General features: G+C 39.2%; 5 protein-coding genes across 5 annotated transcripts; all 5 read left to right on the top strand.

Annotated features, from left to right (window-relative positions):
- Window positions 1–398: 398 nt before the first annotated feature.
- GCK72_012413 (uncharacterized protein) lies at window positions 399–2805 on the top strand (the record flags this gene model as incomplete). The annotated part of the gene is made up of 4 exons (XM_053729093.1): window positions 399–468; window positions 1789–2063; window positions 2316–2444; window positions 2680–2805. 4 exons carry the CDS (start codon window positions 399–401, stop codon window positions 2803–2805), a joined length of 600 nt encoding a protein of 199 aa, XP_053583865.1.
- Window positions 2806–3195: 390 nt separating this feature from the next.
- On the top strand, window positions 3196–7083 carry GCK72_012412 (uncharacterized protein; the record flags this gene model as incomplete). Its single annotated transcript, XM_053729092.1, has 9 exons — window positions 3196–3289; window positions 3657–3974; window positions 4068–4379; window positions 4425–4511; window positions 4555–4722; window positions 4767–5162; window positions 5210–6171; window positions 6218–6349; window positions 6394–7083. 9 exons carry the CDS (start codon window positions 3196–3198, stop codon window positions 7081–7083), a joined length of 3159 nt encoding a protein of 1052 aa, XP_053583864.1.
- A 3732-nt stretch (window positions 7084–10815) lies between these two features.
- GCK72_012411 (uncharacterized protein) lies at window positions 10816–11389 on the top strand (the record flags this gene model as incomplete). The annotated part of the gene is made up of 2 exons (XM_053729091.1): window positions 10816–11085; window positions 11135–11389. 2 exons carry the CDS (start codon window positions 10816–10818, stop codon window positions 11387–11389), a joined length of 525 nt encoding a protein of 174 aa, XP_053583863.1.
- A 559-nt stretch (window positions 11390–11948) lies between these two features.
- On the top strand, window positions 11949–13277 carry GCK72_012410 (uncharacterized protein; the record flags this gene model as incomplete). The annotated part of the gene is made up of 3 exons (XM_053729090.1): window positions 11949–12269; window positions 13077–13198; window positions 13244–13277. 3 exons carry the CDS (start codon window positions 11949–11951, stop codon window positions 13275–13277), a joined length of 477 nt encoding a protein of 158 aa, XP_053583862.1.
- Window positions 13278–13553: 276 nt separating this feature from the next.
- Window positions 13554–18315, top strand: GCK72_012409 (uncharacterized protein; the record flags this gene model as incomplete). Its single annotated transcript, XM_053729089.1, has 11 exons — window positions 13554–13650; window positions 14477–14797; window positions 14893–15204; window positions 15249–15338; window positions 15383–15493; window positions 15544–15630; window positions 15675–15929; window positions 16108–16209; window positions 16259–17325; window positions 17380–17574; window positions 17620–18315. The coding sequence occupies 11 exons, from the start codon at window positions 13554–13556 to the stop codon at window positions 18313–18315; spliced, it is 3333 nt and encodes a 1110-aa protein (XP_053583861.1).
- Window positions 18316–19786: the final 1471 nt, after the last annotated feature.

Below are 19786 nucleotides of genomic sequence, written 5' to 3'. Positions count from 1 at the left end.
TCCAAAACTGAAAAAGAAGGAAATGATAAAATACCGAGCAAAAACGAATGCAATATTTGTAGACACACATCGGAGGAAGCTGTAGAGTTAGTTCTGTTCAAAAATGACAAGATCACTACAATGAATAGTGAATCAGAAACTGATTGTTCTATGATCTCCATATCAGATGATTCCAACTGATTATTCTAATGAGTTGCCAATGCATATTAAATTACACCCACAAAAAAGCGTTCTCTATTTAACAATCAGCCACATTAGTCAGTTCGCTCGTCATGAAATCTATTGGTTTATACCTACTTATTTCTTTAATTCCGGTTCTAGTTAACTCATGTCTTGTTGTCAAGTCCCCGCCATGTCCTTGTCCCATCACACTTCTGGACAGGACCAACATCGATCAGATGTCTGAGAACCCTTGGTATGATTACGTTGTTCAACGTCCACTCGTCACACCAACTGTGCAATACATCAGTAATTGCGTTGCCTGGACTCGGTGTCAACTTAATTACACTCTGTATGACATTGAATATATACATCCGACCGTGAGTTTCTACTTCTTGTGTTACTAGTTGAAATACGTCTCCATTTGAGACTTTTCTACCGTTCCAAGCTCTAGGAAATTGCGATGCAAAGACTAAAACCTGGATCGTTGCTGATGGGCAACGCATGTATAATTCTACTAACTGGACTTCAATTTGTGTTATGGAGATACGTTTGGAATCGTATCCTTTTCAATCAACATCATGTTTTTTTCAGAGAAAGAGCTTTGCACTCCCAAAACTAACACCACTTTTCTTTTTGCATATTCCAATGATATGGACGCAGCAAAAGTGCAAGAAATAGTTGACTATATAGATATCCCGGAGATTGATTATATCCGATCTCCGCAATTTACATCAATAGCTCGTGTTCGTTTTGATGTTCTTCAAGAAGAAACCTTTGAGTATCACAAAAATTATAAGTAAGCGTTCTTTATATTTTTGTCAAAAAGCAAAAAGATACACGTGGAACCGGTACTCAGGAATAATCCTTTCTATAGCAATTAAATAATACGGTGTGTTTTTCATTTGAAGCTTTTTTTTCAAATTCATCAATAGTTCATGTTCTGACCCTGGGAAACAGGTTCTTGTCCCCTTTTTTTTGATCTCGAGGTGTCTCACAGATTTAATGCAATTGCCTCACAAGGGATGTATTTACATGACGAGGCGAGTTGAACTTTTTCTATGAATGCATAACTTGGCCGTTTTTGAACAAAATTTTGTTGGCTAATTTATTTTTTTGGTAACAATCTGGCAACCAGGGTTCGACCCCCACTGGTGCCAACACTTTTTGTTTTCCAAGATTCAGATCCTTTTCGGAAAGGAACAGTTCTGAGAAGAGACTTTTGAAAGTTTTACGGTTTTGAAATTGATAAGTTATGAAAGACACAACAAGTTTATGGTAGACTTTTTGCCAAAAGTATCAAGTCATGCTTTCAGTTGATATTCAAGAAAGCCGTCGCCGGCTTTTTAAGATTTTGAGGGAAAAGCCGCGGACCTTCACGGCCGGCCGCGATTTTCGACAGCCTTGCCCCGAGGATTTCAAATCTGCAAGAAAAATCTGCGAAATTTTCTCGGGAACCGAGCTATGAGCCGTCAAACTTTTCACATGGTTAAGATAATTACACAAGACAAGCCTAATCAATCAAAAAAAGCTAAAGCCTCACTGTATAACGTTAATTAATTATCAGAGAGTGGCGAACCGCAATTACTTCTAAACTTCCCGACCCTTCATTAAGCTTTACAAGCTCAGAAACTGGAAGTGATGTATTGAAAGTCATTTCAATGTTTATCAATAACACTCAAGTTCCAATTTGTGGTTCTCGAATATTCATACTACTGAAGCGTTCTCCGAATGAACAGGATATTACTGAGTTGGTAGCTCAAATGAGAAAATACCGTGTTTATGTATATATTGTTGCTTCTTCAATGTCATCGGGAGGTTTTCATCCGGAAACGATAAGAAGTCTAACTACTCAAACAAACGGATGGGATATTCATTATGGAGATAGCTCATACATCTCAGATGTAAGCCCTAAAATGACTGTCGACAAGGCTGTCGTACGGCCGGTCTCGTCTGTCCGCAAGAAAAATAAATAAAAAAGCCGCGGTCGGCCGTTTTTGGTAAAGTTTATCAAGTCATGTTTTCAGTTAATATTCTAGAATGCCGCAACCGGCCGCAGCTTTATGGGATTTTCAGAAAAAAAGCCGCGGCCTCGGCCGGTCGGGATTTCTGACAGCCTTGCTGTGGACATACAAGAAAAACAAAATAATTTTCAGATAGCTTTTTACTCACCGTTTTTCTATAGTGATAACTTGATTTACGCTGCAAACGTGAACTTATCACCAAACGGATCAATCGCTTTACCAAAAATGACAGTACCTCGACATGAAAAAATTGGATACTTGGTAACCCATCATAGTAAGTGTACTTATATGTAGTTATCTTTCAGAGTACTGACCGGCTAGAAATCACGAGAATTCTCGCTGATCAACACTTGAGTTATTTTTCTTTTTTAAGGGATGGAATTTGATATACCTTCTCTGAATTTGAAATTGACAAACGGCAATCTAACAATGAATGAAAATATCACTTTTACGGTTGAGTCATGTGTGGTAATTTTGTTTCAAAAATCTTTTTCAGAATAACAACAACTTCGCCTCAAAAGTTATAAATTTGAATGCCGCAGTTTACGAAGTGCAGCTTGACTATGAAATTAGTAATGACGTTATCTACGCAGTTCAAATTAGAATCTACACTCTCGGGTAGAATAATGATAGTATTCTGATTTATCTTCATCATTTAAAACTTCAGATCTGACAGTTACTGGATTCCATATGATGACTGAAAATTTCTCTGTTACTTTTGTATTGATAAAGTATTTTTACAACTGATAAGTAATCATCTTGTTTTTCAACCCTACGCCGTTTTCTTAAGAGCGTCTCAGGCACCCAGTAATGTGAAAATACACGAAAAAATTCTCAAAAAAGCGGGCATCTTTCAAGTGGTCCATTGCCTAGCAATATCGACAAAGCGTACCACCATAAATAACTGGGGTGGAGTCAGTCTCAAGTACCACGTTGCTTAGTAGAGTAGCGACTCCCCGCCCTCCCGATCCCCCCAACTTTCTCATTCGACTTCGAAAGCGAACTCGAAGTCATGTTGTGGAATCGGACTCGCAAGCAAATTTTGCTGTTGTGGATTCTGTGTAGCATTGGATTATGTGCAAGAGAAGACAAGTCGGAGATAGAAGGTAAGATATTTGGCATGTGTCGTAGTCAGAAGCGTTGTACAAGGGAAGTACACGACGGACCGATTTGAACTTTTTCTATTAATTTGACCACGGTCGAAATTACCTATGGTCAAATTTTCATAAGATGCAAAGACTAAAACCTGAAAAAAAATTTTCCTCGGCCCGGCCCTGGCCCGGCCCGTCAAATGACAAGTATGTAAGCAGGTAAAACAAACTGGACAAGTTATAATTGTAAAACAAGAAATCAGAAAAGATGATATAAAGCATCGTTACACAGTTACAGTCGGATTTTTATAGTAATTTAGTGCAGTTCCAGTAAATAGGGATTCCTTATTCTCTTGTAAGAAAAATAATGATCTCCTTCAAGATGCCACCACTGAAACAACAAAAACCAATTGCTCCTGGCTCTCCGACCCTTTTAACGTTACCGATGAGAAAACTGGACAAGTGACATTCACTTACAACGGATCGTGCTGCTCAAATCTTGCTGCGGAAATGTTGAAAAACAGTTTTTACTCAACAGAAATGGAAAGGATGGAAGACCAATTGAATACATCTAACTTTCGTACGGAGTATCAAATCAGGAACAATATCACCGCTTTGAAAATAAATGCACTGGTAAAAATGTTGTACTGCAATTCGGACGCCTGCCCTGGAATGGATTCGGTTTGGGATAACTGCTCAGGTAGGTTTTATGAATTCTTTTTTTGAGGTTTAAAATTGTTTTGGAGATACTAGTGCAAACTTATTATATTGCTTATTAAACAAATCCTTTCAGAAACTACTAGCTCCTCCTCCACCACTGAAACAATGAAAACTCCAGTTACTACCACAAGAAAATTGGATTGTTATTGGCTTGATGAACCTTTCATTAGTTATTACCCAGTGGGACCAGACAGCATGGTAAATGTAATTTATACTGGTGGTTGTTGTACTGAAACGGCAAAATCAGCATTGGAAAATGGTCCTCCGGATCATTTACACTTGGAATCTTACCAGGAAGACTATAAAGCAGAAGCACTGTTTGATTACTTGTTCTGCATCCAAGACGCTTGTCCTTACATGACCCCAATATGGACCAATTGCTCAGGTACGTCTCAAATAATTAGCTGGGCCATAATTCATTAGTTTCCAGATTTGACAACCACAACTGAAGCTCAGACGACACCGACGACAACCGAATCTACGACTGTCACATCTGAAGTCACGACTACAAAGAAAAGTAGGTATATTTTAAAATTTCTTTTGATTGATTTTTTTTTCAGGACAAGGAGGATTCCTACCGGAAGACACTACAAGGACATCTACATCGACAACCAGTGAAGCGGAAACCTCGACGGAGAAGAAGGCAACACGGAAGACTAATAATGGAGAGCCATCGGATGACAATGAAGTGACAACAAGACTAACTACCGTGGAATCAACTACAATAAGTAAGCATCTTAATAAACATTCCTCTTTCAAAACCTTTTTTCAGCTCTTGCGGATCTTTTGAGCGGTGTTACAAGCAAGGCTGACCGGACCTCAACCATATCTAGCACCTCATCAATTCAAACAACTACTACTGCTGGATCCTCGTCAACAACTACAAGTGAAACACCAAAGAATGAAGAGCCTATTGAGAATGAAATGACAGAAGAACATGAGGAGTCAACAACAATAAAGACATCTCCAAAGGAATTCCAGGAACCCGAGAAGGCTTCGACTGCAACAACGAGTGTGACGCAAAGCAAAACCCTAAACAATTTCAAAATCACAGTTGAGTATTCAGATTCCACTGGGACATCAACCGTTGTCCAGCAAGAAGAAACGTCTACCACTGTGAGCAAGAAGAGTACTTCTTCCAACGAGCCTGAGACAACAACGGATAAAGGTGACGTCTATAAGTAGCACGACCTATTTGCAACTTTTTTTGTTTAGAAACCCCTGCAACCACTACTGATGCTGATACCGAGGTAACTGTCTCAACCACTTCTGATGACTCTGAAACTTCTAAAGACCCTGAAGAAACTAGTGAAAATACAACGCCCTCCGAACCATCCAAATCATCCTGGACTACTGAAAGCTTCACAACTCCTCTGATCAATCTGATCAGCAGTTTGACTGGCTCCACTGTGTCTTCTTCGTCTCCAAAAACAACTGAAATGCCAATGGATTCTGATGAAACTGGAAGCTCCACTACTCAGACTTCGCCAAAAATGACTGATGTTTCAACCACTCCCGAAAGTGGAAGCCAATCAACAGATACTGCTGCATTGACCACATCTGGAACTCATGAAACAGGAGCAACTTCAAGCTCCACTGTGTCCTCTTCGTCTTCAAAAACAACTGAAGTGCCGATGGAATCTGAAGGAACGGAAAGTTCTGCGTCCTCAGGAATGACAGCTGGTTCTTCAACTACCGAAAGTGAAAACCAATCTGGAACTCATGTTTCAAGCACAACGACAAGCCAACGAACTAGCACCACGGTGTCCACTTCATCCTCTAAAATGTCAACGGATTCTGATGAAACTGAACGCCCCACGTCCTCAGGAATGACATCTGGTACAACAAGCTCAGATCCAAAAGACCGATCAACAAATCCAACCTCTCAAACCAGCTCAACTCCTTCATCTGAAATACCGACCACTGCTGAATCTGGCAAGACCGACGTAACTGGATCAGCTGTTGAAGTGACTGCAACAACCGGCTCCACAACACCTTCTTCCACTCATTCTGAGTCTGAAACTGCAAGTGGTTCTACTGGAACGACGTCGACAGAAACCGTCACTGGATCAACCAAATCGACAGCTCATGGCTCAACGGAGACGCCAACAACCACAACGGCTGGAAGTGAAGCAGGCGGTTCTGGAGAACCGAAGACTTCTGCAACTGGAACACCGGTCTATACTTTTATGAATTCTTTCTAATCTAAGCTTATATTTTCAGTCAACTGCTACTCGTGGAGCCACAGTAACCGGAAAATTGGCACCGTCTCCTTCAACCAGTAGTACACAAGGAACGGGCACTGTCACAACTGGAGAAACTGGTAAATCTGGATCAACGAGCACGACTCACCCGGTCAGCAATCATGTCCTGATAGTCACCCGAATTTTCTATTCCAGAAACCGACCATCAGCGGACATATCATTGACTACACAGGGACTGTGGAAACCACTCCAACAGCGAAAACGTCTGAATCGAGTTCTGGAGCAACTGGAAAAGGAGATTCCAGCTCCATGGACTCCTCCACAAAATCCTCAAGTAGCTCAACAACGACTAAACCGACACAAGGAACTGGATCAACATCAAAACCAGGAATTACTGATTCCTCCAAAACTTCCTCAACTTCAAGGAAACCGGAAACAGGAACAAGTTCTAGTGGATCGTCAACTACTACCAAATCATCTGGATCTAACTCGACTAGTGGAACTAATGGAACAACCAAATCTTCAAGCTCGATGAAGACATCTACAACTGCTCAGTCAAGCAATGGAACCACAAAAGGAGCTGGTGCAACAACTTCCAACAAATCTGATAGAACAAAGACGACTACAGCCAAATCAACAAAGGCTTCTAGCTCTTCAGAAAAGTCGAAAGCGACAGATTCCCAAAAAGTGTCCACCAAGCCAACAACAAAGTCTCCAGTCTCCTCTTCTACCTCGGTTACCACCTCGACTACGACATCGACCCCACCCCCAACATCAGCCACCAGTCCGATGTCCGACATTGACCGACGCTACCGACCCACTGATGCCGAGCTGAAGCCGTTCTACGCACCTAGAGAGCGAGTAATCCATCTCTGCATCAAATAGTATAAGATGGAGGGGGCCGGCCAACCCCTGAGGATCTATCAATGTGAAGAAGATGGGAAATGGATTGGAACTTTCCAGCGGTGTGTTCGTGAGTTGATGCAATAGATAAAAGACTGAGCAATGATAGTATTGGTTTCAGCGGACACATTGCCACCGAAAAAGGAGTTGTAAGCAGGAAAGAATTCGGATAATCTGAAAAAGAACCTAATAACCAAAATTCTGCAGTTGAACATTTTCCTCTGAAAATACCGACTATAGGAGAGACAGACACACAGACAGACATAGTGACTTACGCTGAAAGTACAGAACACAAAATGAAGGAAAATATTCCGTTTCCCGATTTGAACAAGAATACGGCACTTCCATTATTCTACCAATAACGAAACTTTTTTCAGTGTTTACAATTTTCGATTTACACTTGCACAAAAGAATATCTAACATTGTAAAGTTTGAAGAATGATCAGAAGGGGCTTTGTTTTCCTGGAGTTTTTCTAAAAGGTACAACAAACGAAGTGAATCGGTTTTTCAATCAAGCGACCCTATGAAGGAACAGAAAAGCAGAAAAAAACATTAGACGAACATAAAAAATTTGTTAACCAATCAAATTACTGTTAAAATTCACGAATTTAAAAATAATTGAAAAGTTCAAGACGGGTTCTCTGCGTACTACCATATCAGTTTTTCGGGGAACAAAGGTCAATCGCGATTTGAGAGGCAGTAAGCATGAATACAAAACAGTTATTCACCAACAAAAAATGAATCAGTTAAAAAAATTTCCATTCTCAATAAATTGAGACCTGATAAGAAAAATATTGAACATGTATTTGAAACAGAACACTTTCACTGAATAATGAAATAAACTGGTGAAAAATTGCCGAAGGATCAGAAATAGGGCTGTTAAAACGCGATCGCCGTCCACGCCGGAAATGAAACCGGCGATTGCGGAAAACGCAATTTTCAAAACTTGCTTTTGACACCGCTTTTTAACATTTTCATTCTTTTTCAGTATATTTTCTACTCAAAAAAGCGGCGTTTGACGCCGGTTTGGAAATGAAAACCGCCAATGGAAGCAAGTTTTGGAAATGAACATGTAACAGCCCTAATCAGAAATAAAATGAAATTATACCATTATAAATGAACATCAAAATTATTATTCCCGATTCAAAACAAGATGAAGAAAAGACGTAAATGAAAAGTTTTTAATAAGAGAATCTTTTTCTTTTTCTCGCTGACTTTGAAAATTGAACTCTCCGTCTGACTATGCTTCAACTTTTTCAATTTCAGACTACTTTAGCCTATTTCTGTTCGAGAAAAAAAAATTGTGTTGTACGTTTTTTCTGAGCATGCTTACCACGAGGAAGGCCAGACAGACACACAGACAGATAAAGAAGAGAAACTCGTCGTATAGAAATAGAATTAGTTAACTGATTTGTTGGAAAGTTTTATATTATACAACAGAAACGGAATATTCGAGAAAAAAACTCAACATGACTCAGCCCCTTACCGATATTACAAACCAGTAGTCTAGTATCAGGATTGAGTGACAAAAGTAACATTTCTCTAGACGTCCTATGTCCTCAGAGAAACGGACAAACAGACACAAAGACAAACAGGCACAAAGACAGACAGCGTGAGTATGGAGACAATGCAAACAAGAACATAAATGTAATACTACCAAACTTTTTTTTATTTGAATTTAAATCGGAATATGTATAGACACGTTGTTCTCAAATTTTTTTTCCAAGTCAAATTAAACGACAATATTATGGGAAAATACAATTAACCACTGAAACAGAGAACAAACATATCAAAAACTGTAAAAATAACCATACTTGTCAAAAATCGGGCCGGGCCGAAATTTCTCTTGGCCCGGCCCGGCCCGGCGGCCCGGATTCAAAAATGGGTACCCATTTTTACCAATTTTTTTTTTGAAATTTTTCCAAAAAAAACAGTAAAAATGCTTAAATTATCATACATATTCACATTTTGATTCAATTTTAAATGTTTATTCGAAAACTATACTTTTTTCAAAAAATTTCCAAAAATTTCCAAAAAAAGTTCAAAAACTCAAAATGTTTTGAAAAAATGTTTCAAAACGGGCCGAGCGAACCGGGCCGGGCCGAGATTTTTCCTGATTTCGGCCCGGCCCGGCCCGTGACAAGTATGAAAATAACTAATTCCAGTTTCAAAGAGAACAAATGTGACAATTGGGTTCTGGAAATATTGCTGCAATGTGTATCGGTAAGATTCAGACTTGCAACGGGCCGGGCCGGGCCGGGCCGGGCCGGAATGAAAATTTCTAGGGCCCGGTGGGCCCGGAAGTTCAGTACTGAAAAATATTCAAATTTTTTTTCGAAAATTTCCCGATTTTTTTTGAAAATATTTTTTAAAAACAATTTTTTGTAGGTTTCGAAGGTTTTTGAAAAATATACTTGAGGAAAAATATGAAAAATTTTCAGAAAATAAATTTTTGGACAAAAAATTTTAGTGAAAAAAGTTCAAAAATTCAAATCCGGGCCGGCAAGCCGGCCCGGAATTTTGCAAGTCTGGTAAGATTGTTTTGAAATGTAAAGAAATCTTCTATAAATATGCAAACTCTGACACAGCACAAACACTTTCTCGATAATTTTCTCGACATTTTCTCGATAGTCATTCTGCAATTTATTCCAACTGATTTCTTCCAATAAAGGTAATCGCTGTAAGTTTTTTCGTTTAGAAATTCTCACTTATACCTGAAAATGTAGCCCTGGTATAAATTCCCACCTAGAGACAATTATCAGTGCTTTATTTAAAAACCCCCTTCTAAATATCTAGATCCCACACAAACTTTTTTTCCGTTGAAAAACAAGAAAGTCCCAAACTCCTCTCTAGTACGCCATTGCATATCTATTTTCTTCAAAACGTACCATCATAAACAAGTCAGTCTCAAGTACCCAGTTGCTTAGCAGTGAGAAGACTCTTCTCTAGTTTTTTTCATGTTTTTATACAATTTAATAAAAAAAGCCACTAAAAACTAAAGAAGCTAAGAAAACCCTATTAGAGTTCAAAAGTCGGAATTGGAAAGCGTGACTAACAGAGGACCCAAAAATCTGTTATTTGTGTATTTCAAAGTTTCTCAACAAAATCCTGGTTCTGTGTTAGCTAAATCCATCTTGTGATGAAAAAGTCATAGTTGTATCGCTGTTTCTTCATTTCCATGCGGGTGTGCTCATTTTCGAACTCAATCCCCACTTCTTAAAAAAAACCGAAATACATGAAATGCTACATTTTCTAGTCATGCAGATTGAAAACAAGCATAAACTCGGTAAAAGCGGACTTCTTTCAAGTGGCCCATTGCCATAGCAATCTCCTTCAAAACGTACCACCGTAAATCACTTTCGAAGAGTCCGTCTCAAGTACCCTTTGTTCAACTGAGAATCGACTTTCTGTGTTTTCGATCTCCTGAACTTCACAATCCAAAACTGAAAAAGAAGAAAATAATAAAAAACCGAGCAAAAACCAATGCAAGATTTGTAGACATATATTGGAGGAAGCTGTAGTGTCGGGATCATAATCTGTTAAAAAAAACATTACAAAAATGAATAGTGGACCATCAGATACTGATTGTTCTATAATCTCCTGATCAGTTGATTCCAACTGATTATTCAAATGAGTTGCCAATGCATATTCAATTACACCCACAAAAAAGTGTTCCCTATTCCACAATCACCCACATCACTCAGTTCGGTCATAATGAAAGCTACGGGCCTATATCTACTTGTTGCTGTAATTCCGGTTCTAGTTAACTCATGTCTTGTTGTCAAGTCCCCGCCATGTACTTGTCCCATCGCAGTTCTGGACTGGTCCAACATCGATCAGTTTGCTGGTCAATCATGGTATGATTACGTTGTCCAACGTGCTCTCACCACACCAACTATAAAACCCTTCGAAAATAACTGCGGTACCTATATTCATTGTCCACGTCCTTATACTCTGTATGACGCTGAGTTTGTGGATGTGAACGTGAGTTTCTATTTCTTGCATTCCTAGATGGAATACGTTTTATTTTTAGGATAAAAGGAGACCGACCCAAGCTGTAGGGCATTGTGATCAGAAGACTAACACGTGGAATGTTACAGATGGGCTAATCTCGCATGAGACCACTAAATGGTCTCCGATTTGTGTTGATGAATCAAGTTTGGAATTCTATCCTCTCCAATCAAAGTTCCCAACTTTTCAGCGGAAGAATTTTGCACTCCCAAAACTAACACCACTTTTCTTTTTGCATATTCCAATGATATGGATGCAGCAAAAGTGCAAGAAATAGTTGAATTCCTTTCAGTTGATGATATACGGGCTCCGCAATTTACAACATTAGCTAATATTCGTTTTGATGTTCTTCAAGAAGAAAGTATAGAGTATCACAAAAATTATGAGTAAGTGTTCTTTATTTTTTTTTGACAGGAAGCAAAATGAAACCCTTGAGACCACTGCTCAGGTATAATTTTTTTCAATAGTTGACACATGAGTTCTGTAGAAACGGCATTCCTTAAAACCGCGGGAATTAAATTTTGAAATAGGAATTCGACACGTGGCACCGTGACCTCTAAAATATTTTTCTCCTTCATCCAACAATAATAAGACTCTTATAAAATTTGGGCATTTAAAACAGGTTCTAAATAATTGTCGGCAAGTTGTCATGTTTCAGAATTGAATAAAAAAAACGTTGAAAGTGGAGCAATGTTCAATTTTGAACCAGAACTCTGGTCTTGAGGTGTCACACAGATTTAAGTACATTAACATTATTTCATCATCATAACCAATCGAAAAAAAGAGAGAGCCTAACTGTATAACGTTAATTGATTGCCAGAGAGTGGGTAACCGCGATGGGATCTAAATTTCCCGACCCGTCATTAAGCTTCACAAGCTCAGAAACTGGGAGTGATGTATTGAAAGTCATTTCAAAGTTTATCAATAACACTGAAGTTCCAATTTGTGGTTCTCGAATATTCATACTATTGAAGCGTTTTCCAAATGAACAGGATATTACCGAGTTGATAGCTCAAATGAGAAAATACCGTGTTTATGTTTATATTGCTACTTCCTTGCCTCCATCTGGAGGTTCTCATCCGGAAACGATAAGACGTCTAACTACTCAAACAAACGGATTGGACTACTACTATGAAGATAGCTCATTCACTTTATCGGTAAGCCATGACATGACTGAGGACATAAAAAGAATAAAAAAATTTCAGATAGCCTTACTCTCACCGTTTTTTTTTGACGCAGATTTGATTTACGCTGCAAACGTAAACTTATCACCAAACGGTTCAATCGCCTTACCAAAAATGATAGTCCCTCGTCATGAATACAGTTTTTACTTTGTAACTTACCCAAGTTTGTGTACTTATATCGCTCAAAAGATTACCAACTTTGGTTGTTTTCAGTGGAAATTTATGTGCTTAACAGAACAAAAATATCACATTATTTTTGAAGTTGGCCATTTTTGTAGGGACACTATCATGAACGTTACAGGTATTCTGAGTCATTTCTCCCTGAAACCAGTTAATTTCAATGCTTATTATCGACATTTTGGAGCTTTTCACTTGGACAACCGGTACCTCAAGATAGTGTCCCTGCAAAAAAGATCAATAAAATGCTGTACTGCTTTTGCTCTATTCAGCCAATACAGAATTGAGTTTATCGGATAACCAGATGACACCTAAATACACTGTCAAAGGTTCTACTAAAAACAGCCAAAGTTGATAACTTTTTGAGCGGTACTGTAGTTAACTTTTAGAGTACTGACCGGTCTGCCACTTTCTTGCTGAAATAGCAAGAGTTTTCGCTGGTCAACACTTTTTTGACAATTCTATATTTATTTTTTAAAGCGTTGGAAACTAATTTACCTTCTCTAAATTTGATGAGGACAAACGGCAATCTAACGATGAATGATATTATGACTTTTCCGGTTGAGTTATGTGTGGTAATTTTGCTTCAAAAATATTTTTCAGAACTACGAAAGCATGGTCTCAAAAACTATATATTTTAATGCCTCCGCTTACGACATGCAGGTTGATTATGAAATTGGTGACGCCGTTGTCTACGCGGTTCAAATTAGAATGTATACTACCGGGTAAAAGAATGATAGTATTTCAACTGTCAACTATTGAAATTTCAGATCTGACGGCTACTGGATTCCATATGATGACTGAACAAAGAATGTTTCTCAGTTACTTTTGAATTGATAATTTTTTTTCACAACTATAATAATAAGTAATCTTATTTTTCTTTTTAACCCTATGCCGTGTTCACATAAAAAGCAGGCATCTTTCAAGTGGTTCATTGCCTAGCAATTTCGACAAAACGTACCACCATAAATAACTGGGGTGGAGTCAGTCTCAAGTACCACGTTGCTTAGTAGAGAAGCGACTCCCCGCCCTTCCGATCCCCCAACTTTCTCATTCGGCTTCGAAAACGAACTCGAAGTCATGTTGTGGAATCGGACCCGCGAGCGAATTTTGCTGCTATTGTTGTTGATCGGAATTGGGCTGTGTGCAAGAGGAGAAGAAAACATCGGTGAAGAAAGTAAGTGGGGTATAAAAATAAATGGAATGGTAGTAGGTAATTCAGTATAGGTGTAGTAGGTATAGGTGATTCATAAATTTTTTGGCTCTTATACAGCACCGTCCGAAAGGTTTTAAACTTTAGCCGTTTTCTGTTTAAATTAGCCAACTTTGAGAGAGAGCATGGTAATACCGATTGTCCCATCTAGTAGATTTTTAATGATTATACAGAACAAAGGTCGAGCTGCATTTTTGTAGTTGACAACTTTTTTGTATGAACATCCCCTAAAGAGTTACATATCGACAAAATAATTTCTCCCTCAAATCGATCAATTTCAATGTAAAATACTGCATTTCTTGAACTGTCGTCTTTCTAGGGAGTGTCCGTACAAAAATGTTGTCAACAACAAAAATGGAACTCCACCTGTGTTCTGTACAAGTAATTAAAAATCTACTTGATGGTACGATCGGTGGTTTTTGATGGAATTTTGTATGAAAACAACGCCAAAATTCGTTTTCAGCTATGACTAGAAAAATATTTTCTCAAATTTTTAACTTTCAAAATTAACTTCCGACTTCCGAGTTCGGAACCCAACTTCCGACTGTCTTCTTCATAAATTTACTTCCTGCTTCTTTCTTCCGACTTCCCTTTTGAAAATGTTAAGTCCGACTTTCTTTTTCAAAAATTTTACTTCCGCACAACTCTGAAGTCTACAATACATATTGCATACCAATTTATGAGTCTCAAAGTTTTTCGAGGCAAAGCTAACAAATAGTAATAAAAACAATGAAATGAACATTTTGTGAAAAAAAGTTTGGAAGATAGAAACGAAAATTTCATATTTAAGGCAGCCCTACTGAAACAACTAAAACAAATTGCTCCTGGCTCTCCGATCCTTTCAACGTTACCGATAAGACTGGAAAAGTGACATTTGCATACAATGGATCGTGCTGCTCAAATGTTGCTGCAGAAATGTTAGAAAACAGTTCTTACCAAAAAGAAATTGAAAGTAATCAAAACTTGTTGGAACGAATGACTGAATATAACTTGTCAAAAGATAAAATAATTAACACTATTATTGATGCGAAGCAGAGTGCACTGGTCAAACTATTGTACTGCATTGAAGACGCCTGCCCTGCAATGGATCTAGTTTGGGATAACTGCTCAGGTAGGTTTTATGGATTTTCTTTTCTTAAAAGTTCAAAATTTCTTCGATATTACTATTGAAAACTTATTATGTTGTTTAAAAACATATCCTTTCAGAAACTACTACTTCCTCCTCTACCACAGAAACAACGACAAGTCCAGTTACGACCACAAAAAAATTGGAGTGTTATTGGCTTGATGAGCCTTTCATTAGTTATTACCCAGTGGGACCAGACAGCATGGTAAATGTAATTTATACTGGTGGTTGTTGTACTGAAACGGCGAAATCAGCATTGGAAAATGGTCTTCCGGATCATTTACACCTGGAATCTTACCAGGAAGACTATAAAGCAGAAGCACTGTATAATTACTTGTTTTGCATCCAAGACGCATGTCCTTACATGACCCCAATATGGACCAATTGCTCAGGTATGTGTTAAATAATAACCTTGATCAATATTGACTTTTTTCAGAACTGACAACAACGACAACAAAAGCTCAAACGACACCGACAACAACCGAATCGACAACAGTCACATCTGAAGTAACGACTACAAAGAAGAGTAGGTTCCTCTTCAAATCACATTTGATTAATTTTTTTTCTCAGACCGAGAAGAACCTGTGAAGGACCTATCGGAAAACACTACAACCACATCTACATCGACGACCAGTGAAGCGGAAACCTCGACGGAGAAGAAGATGACACAGAAGACTGAAAGTAAGGGTATCTTTGAATTATAAATATGAATTTCTATAATACCTTTTGAGATAATGGAGGCCCTTCTAATGACAATGAGCTGACAACAAAATCGACTACCTTGGAATCAACTACTGATAAGACTACCACGACAATAAGTAAGCATCTTAATAAACATTACTCTTTCAAAACCTTTTTTCAGATCTTGGAGATCTCTTGAGCGGTTTCTCAAGCAAAACTGACAAGACCTCAACCATATCTAGCACCTCATCAATTCAAACAACTACTACTGCTGGATCCTCTTCAACTACTACAAATGAAGCACCAAAGAAAGAAGAGCCTATCGAGAATGAGGTCACAAAAGAGCATGAGGAGTCAACAACAACATCGACAACATCAAAAGTCACCACTACAGAACTCAAGGAATCTTCAACTGCAACAACTAGTGTGACGGAAGGTATTAAGACGGCACGCTTCTTACAACCGCGCTTCACCGAAACTTAAAGCGAAATTTTGAGACATGGAGAAAAGAGACATTTTTCAAGGGCAGTTCGGTGGAGCGCAGTTGTAAGAACTGTCCAGAGCTGATAAAACCTTTAACAATTGCAAAATCACAGCTGAGTACATAATTTCAGATTCCACTGTGACATCAACCGCTGTCAAACAAGAAGACACGTCTACCACTGTGAGCAAGACGAGCCCTTCTTCCAACGAGCCTGAGACAACAACGGAAAAAGGTGACGTTCATGAGTAGCATGATATTTTTTTCAAATTGTGTTTGTTCAGAAACCCCTGCAACAACTACTGATGCTGATACCGAGGCAACTGTCTCAACCACCTCCGATGACTCTGAAACTTCTAAAGATCCTTCTGATGACTTTGAAGAGACTAGTGAAAGCACAACACTCTCGGAAACATCCGAATCGTCCTGGTCTACTGAAAGCTTCACAACTCCTCTGATCAATCTGATCAGTAGTTTGACTGGCTCCACTGTGACCTCTTCATCCCCTAAAACAACTGAAGTTTCGATGGATTCTGATGAAACTGAATCTCCGAAGTCTTCTGGAATGACAGCTGGTTCAACAAGTTCCGGAAGTGAAAGCCAATCAACAGATCCTGCTACATTGACCACATCTGGAACTCATAAAACAGGAACAACTTCAAGTTCCACTGTGTCCTCTTCGTCTTCAAAAACAACTGAAGTGCCGATGGAATCTGAAGGAACGGAAAGTTCTGCGTCCTCAGGAATGACAGCTGCTTCAACAACTCCTGAAAGTGAGAACCAATCTGGAACTCATGTTTCAAGCACAACGCCAAGACAAGATTCTAGTTCAACTGTTTCCTCTTCGTCTGACAAAACGACAACGGGTTCTGACCAAACGGAACGCTCCACATCCTCAGGAATGTCAGCTGATACAACAAGCTCTGACCAATCAACAGATCCAACCGCGAAGACCACACCCGACACTTCTGAAACCGGCTCATTTGAGACACCGACCACTTCTGAATCTGGCAGGACCCATGCAACTGGAACATCTGCTGATGTGACGACAACGACTGACTCCTCCACACCTTCCACTCATTCTGAATCTGAAACTGCAATTGGTTCCACTGGAACGACGTCGATAGAAACCGTCACTGGACCAACCAAATCGATATCAACGGAGACGCCAACAACAACAAACTCTGGTAGTGAAGCAGTCGGTTCTGGCGAACCGGACACTTCCGCAACTGATGGAGCCACAGTAACCGGAAAATCGACACCGTCTACTTCAACCAGTACTACTCAAGGAACTGGTACTGTCACGACTGGAAAAACGGAGGGATCTGGATCAACGAGCACTGCTTATCCGGTGAGTAATAATAATGTTTTTCGGCTCACTGTCTTCCCAAATTTCCATTTCCAGAAACCGACCATCAGCGGACATATCATCGACTACACCGGGACTATGGAAACCACTCCAACAGCGAAAACGTCTGAATCGACCTCTGGGGCAACTGGAAAAGATGATTCCAGCTCCATGGGCTCCTCCACAAAATCCTCAAGTAACTCTACAACGACTAAACCGACTCAAGAAACTGGATCACCATCTGGTCATACGGTAAGAATCAGGTTAAAAACTTTCGAATTTGATTAATTTTTTCAGACATCTGCAAACATAGTAACTACTGATTCCTCCAAAACTTCCTCAACTTCAAAGAAACCGGAAACAGGAACAAGTTCTGGAGGGTCGCCAACTACTACCAAACCATCTGGATCTAACTCAACTAGTGGAACAAATGGAACTACCAAATCCTCAAGTTCGGTGAAGACGTCTACAACTGCTCCGTCAAACAATGGAACCACAAAAGGAGCTGAAGCAAGCAAACCTGATGGAACGAAGACGACTACAGCCAAATCAACAAAAGCTTCGAGCACTTCTGAAAAGTCGAAAACGCCAGATTCCCAAAAGGTGTCCACCAAGACAAACACAAACTCTCCAGTTTCTTCTTCTACTTCGGTTACCACCTCGACTACGACATCGACTCCACCCCCAACATCAGCCACCTGTCCGATGCCCGACATTGACCGACGCTTTACGAACCGACCCACCGATGCCGAGCTGAAACCGTTTTACGCACCTGGAGAGCGAGTCATTCATCTCTGCATCAAATATTATAAAATGGAGTGGGCCGGTCAACCTCTCAGAATCTATCAATGTGGAGAGGATGGGAAATGGATTGGAACGTTCCAGCGGTGTGTTCGTAAGTTGAGAGTTGGGAGTTTGAGCAATGATAGTATTGATTTCAGCGGATGTGCCTTCACCAAAAAAGGAGTTGTAAGCAGGAAAGGACTCGGATAATTTGGACACGTGTTAAACTTTGAATAAAACTCCCCCTTGTTAAATTTTTCTGTTTACATTTTACGTCTTTTAGGTGGTAAGAAAAATAGTATCACAGTCAATTTATTCTTTACAATAACGCTGGAACTTTTTCTACTAAGCAACGTGATACTAGAGATTGCCTTTCTAAAAGTTATTTATGGTGGTACAATTTGTTGGAATAGCTATGCAATGAGTACTTAAAAGAGCCGGCTATTTTTAAAAGTCATAAAAAGGACGCGGATACAAAAAGTACTCAAAAAGTATTGGTACAGAATGAAGATCAAACAAACAGAAGAAATGGAAGTTTATTGTTCCTCTTGCTGATTGATATGGTAAAACAGGTTTAAGAAAACGAAATAATTTTTTGTTGATTGAATACCAACCAGTGTGATCTGATTATCTGGCATTATGAAGATCGAAATACCCGAAATAACTGACGCCTTAATACAACACACGTCATTATTCAAAACTTTCATGACTCTGTGTCACTTTTGTCAATATTTGAAATTTATCTCGCTGTGAATACTGTTTCAAATGGAACAGTAAACCAAAACAGCTTGATAGTCAATGATGCTTGATAGTCACATACGGAATATTGGTGAAGAGCTAAAGGTAGGATTGTCCGTTTATCTTATGTATTTTTATTAGGTTCTTGGAAAGATCAAGGAGTTGTTAATGTTGATACCTCATTCTGAAACTCCAGGTCTTGAAAAGAGGTATACCATCTGTGAATAGGCGCTATCCAAGTGGACGGGAATACTACCAACTTTCTAGTCATTCACAATCTTTACAGCCGATCTACATATTAGTTGGTTTTTATCTATCAACAATTACTGTTTTGAATGGAACAGTACAGGGTGCGCCATAAATAGTGATATGCAACTTTGCGTCAGCTCTGACGCATGCACAGAAGACGTAGCGCTACAGAATTTTTTTTTTCATTTCCTTATTTGTTTGTTTTTGTTTTCCCAAAGTTTCAGGTTTTAATTTTAATTTTAAAGGTAATGACGGCCGCTTCTCCATACCGTACCGCCATCATTAACTGTTCACGTCAAGGAATGACCCCTCCCATGATTGTTGAGAAGCTCGGAGTGCCCCCAATGCTTGTCCACAGGACAATCAATCGTTACAAACGTATTGGTACACTCAAGGACCTTCCGAGGAGTGGTCGCCCGATAAGTATTTCGACTCCACCTGTGATCAAAGCGATCCGAGAGAGAATTCGACGAAATCCGGAGCGAAGCCTAAGAAAGATGGCACCAGGCTTCAATATGTCACCTACAACAATGAGACGAATCGTGAAATTGAAGCTTAATATGATACCATATCGTATCCAAAAAGGCGCCTTCTTGACTGAAAAGAATAAGCAGCTACGAATGAAAAAAGCCCGGGAGCTCCTTCTTGGCACGCACAGTGGCACTCATCTGACTACTGTGTTTACGGATGAAAA

This window comes from Caenorhabditis remanei, chromosome IV (genome assembly GCF_010183535.1).
Source record: "Caenorhabditis remanei strain PX506 chromosome IV, whole genome shotgun sequence".
Lineage (NCBI taxonomy): Eukaryota > Metazoa > Nematoda > Chromadorea > Rhabditida > Rhabditidae > Caenorhabditis > Caenorhabditis remanei.
The sequence above is the reverse complement of the archived record's forward strand: the minus strand, read 5'-3'. Positions and strand labels throughout refer to the sequence as shown.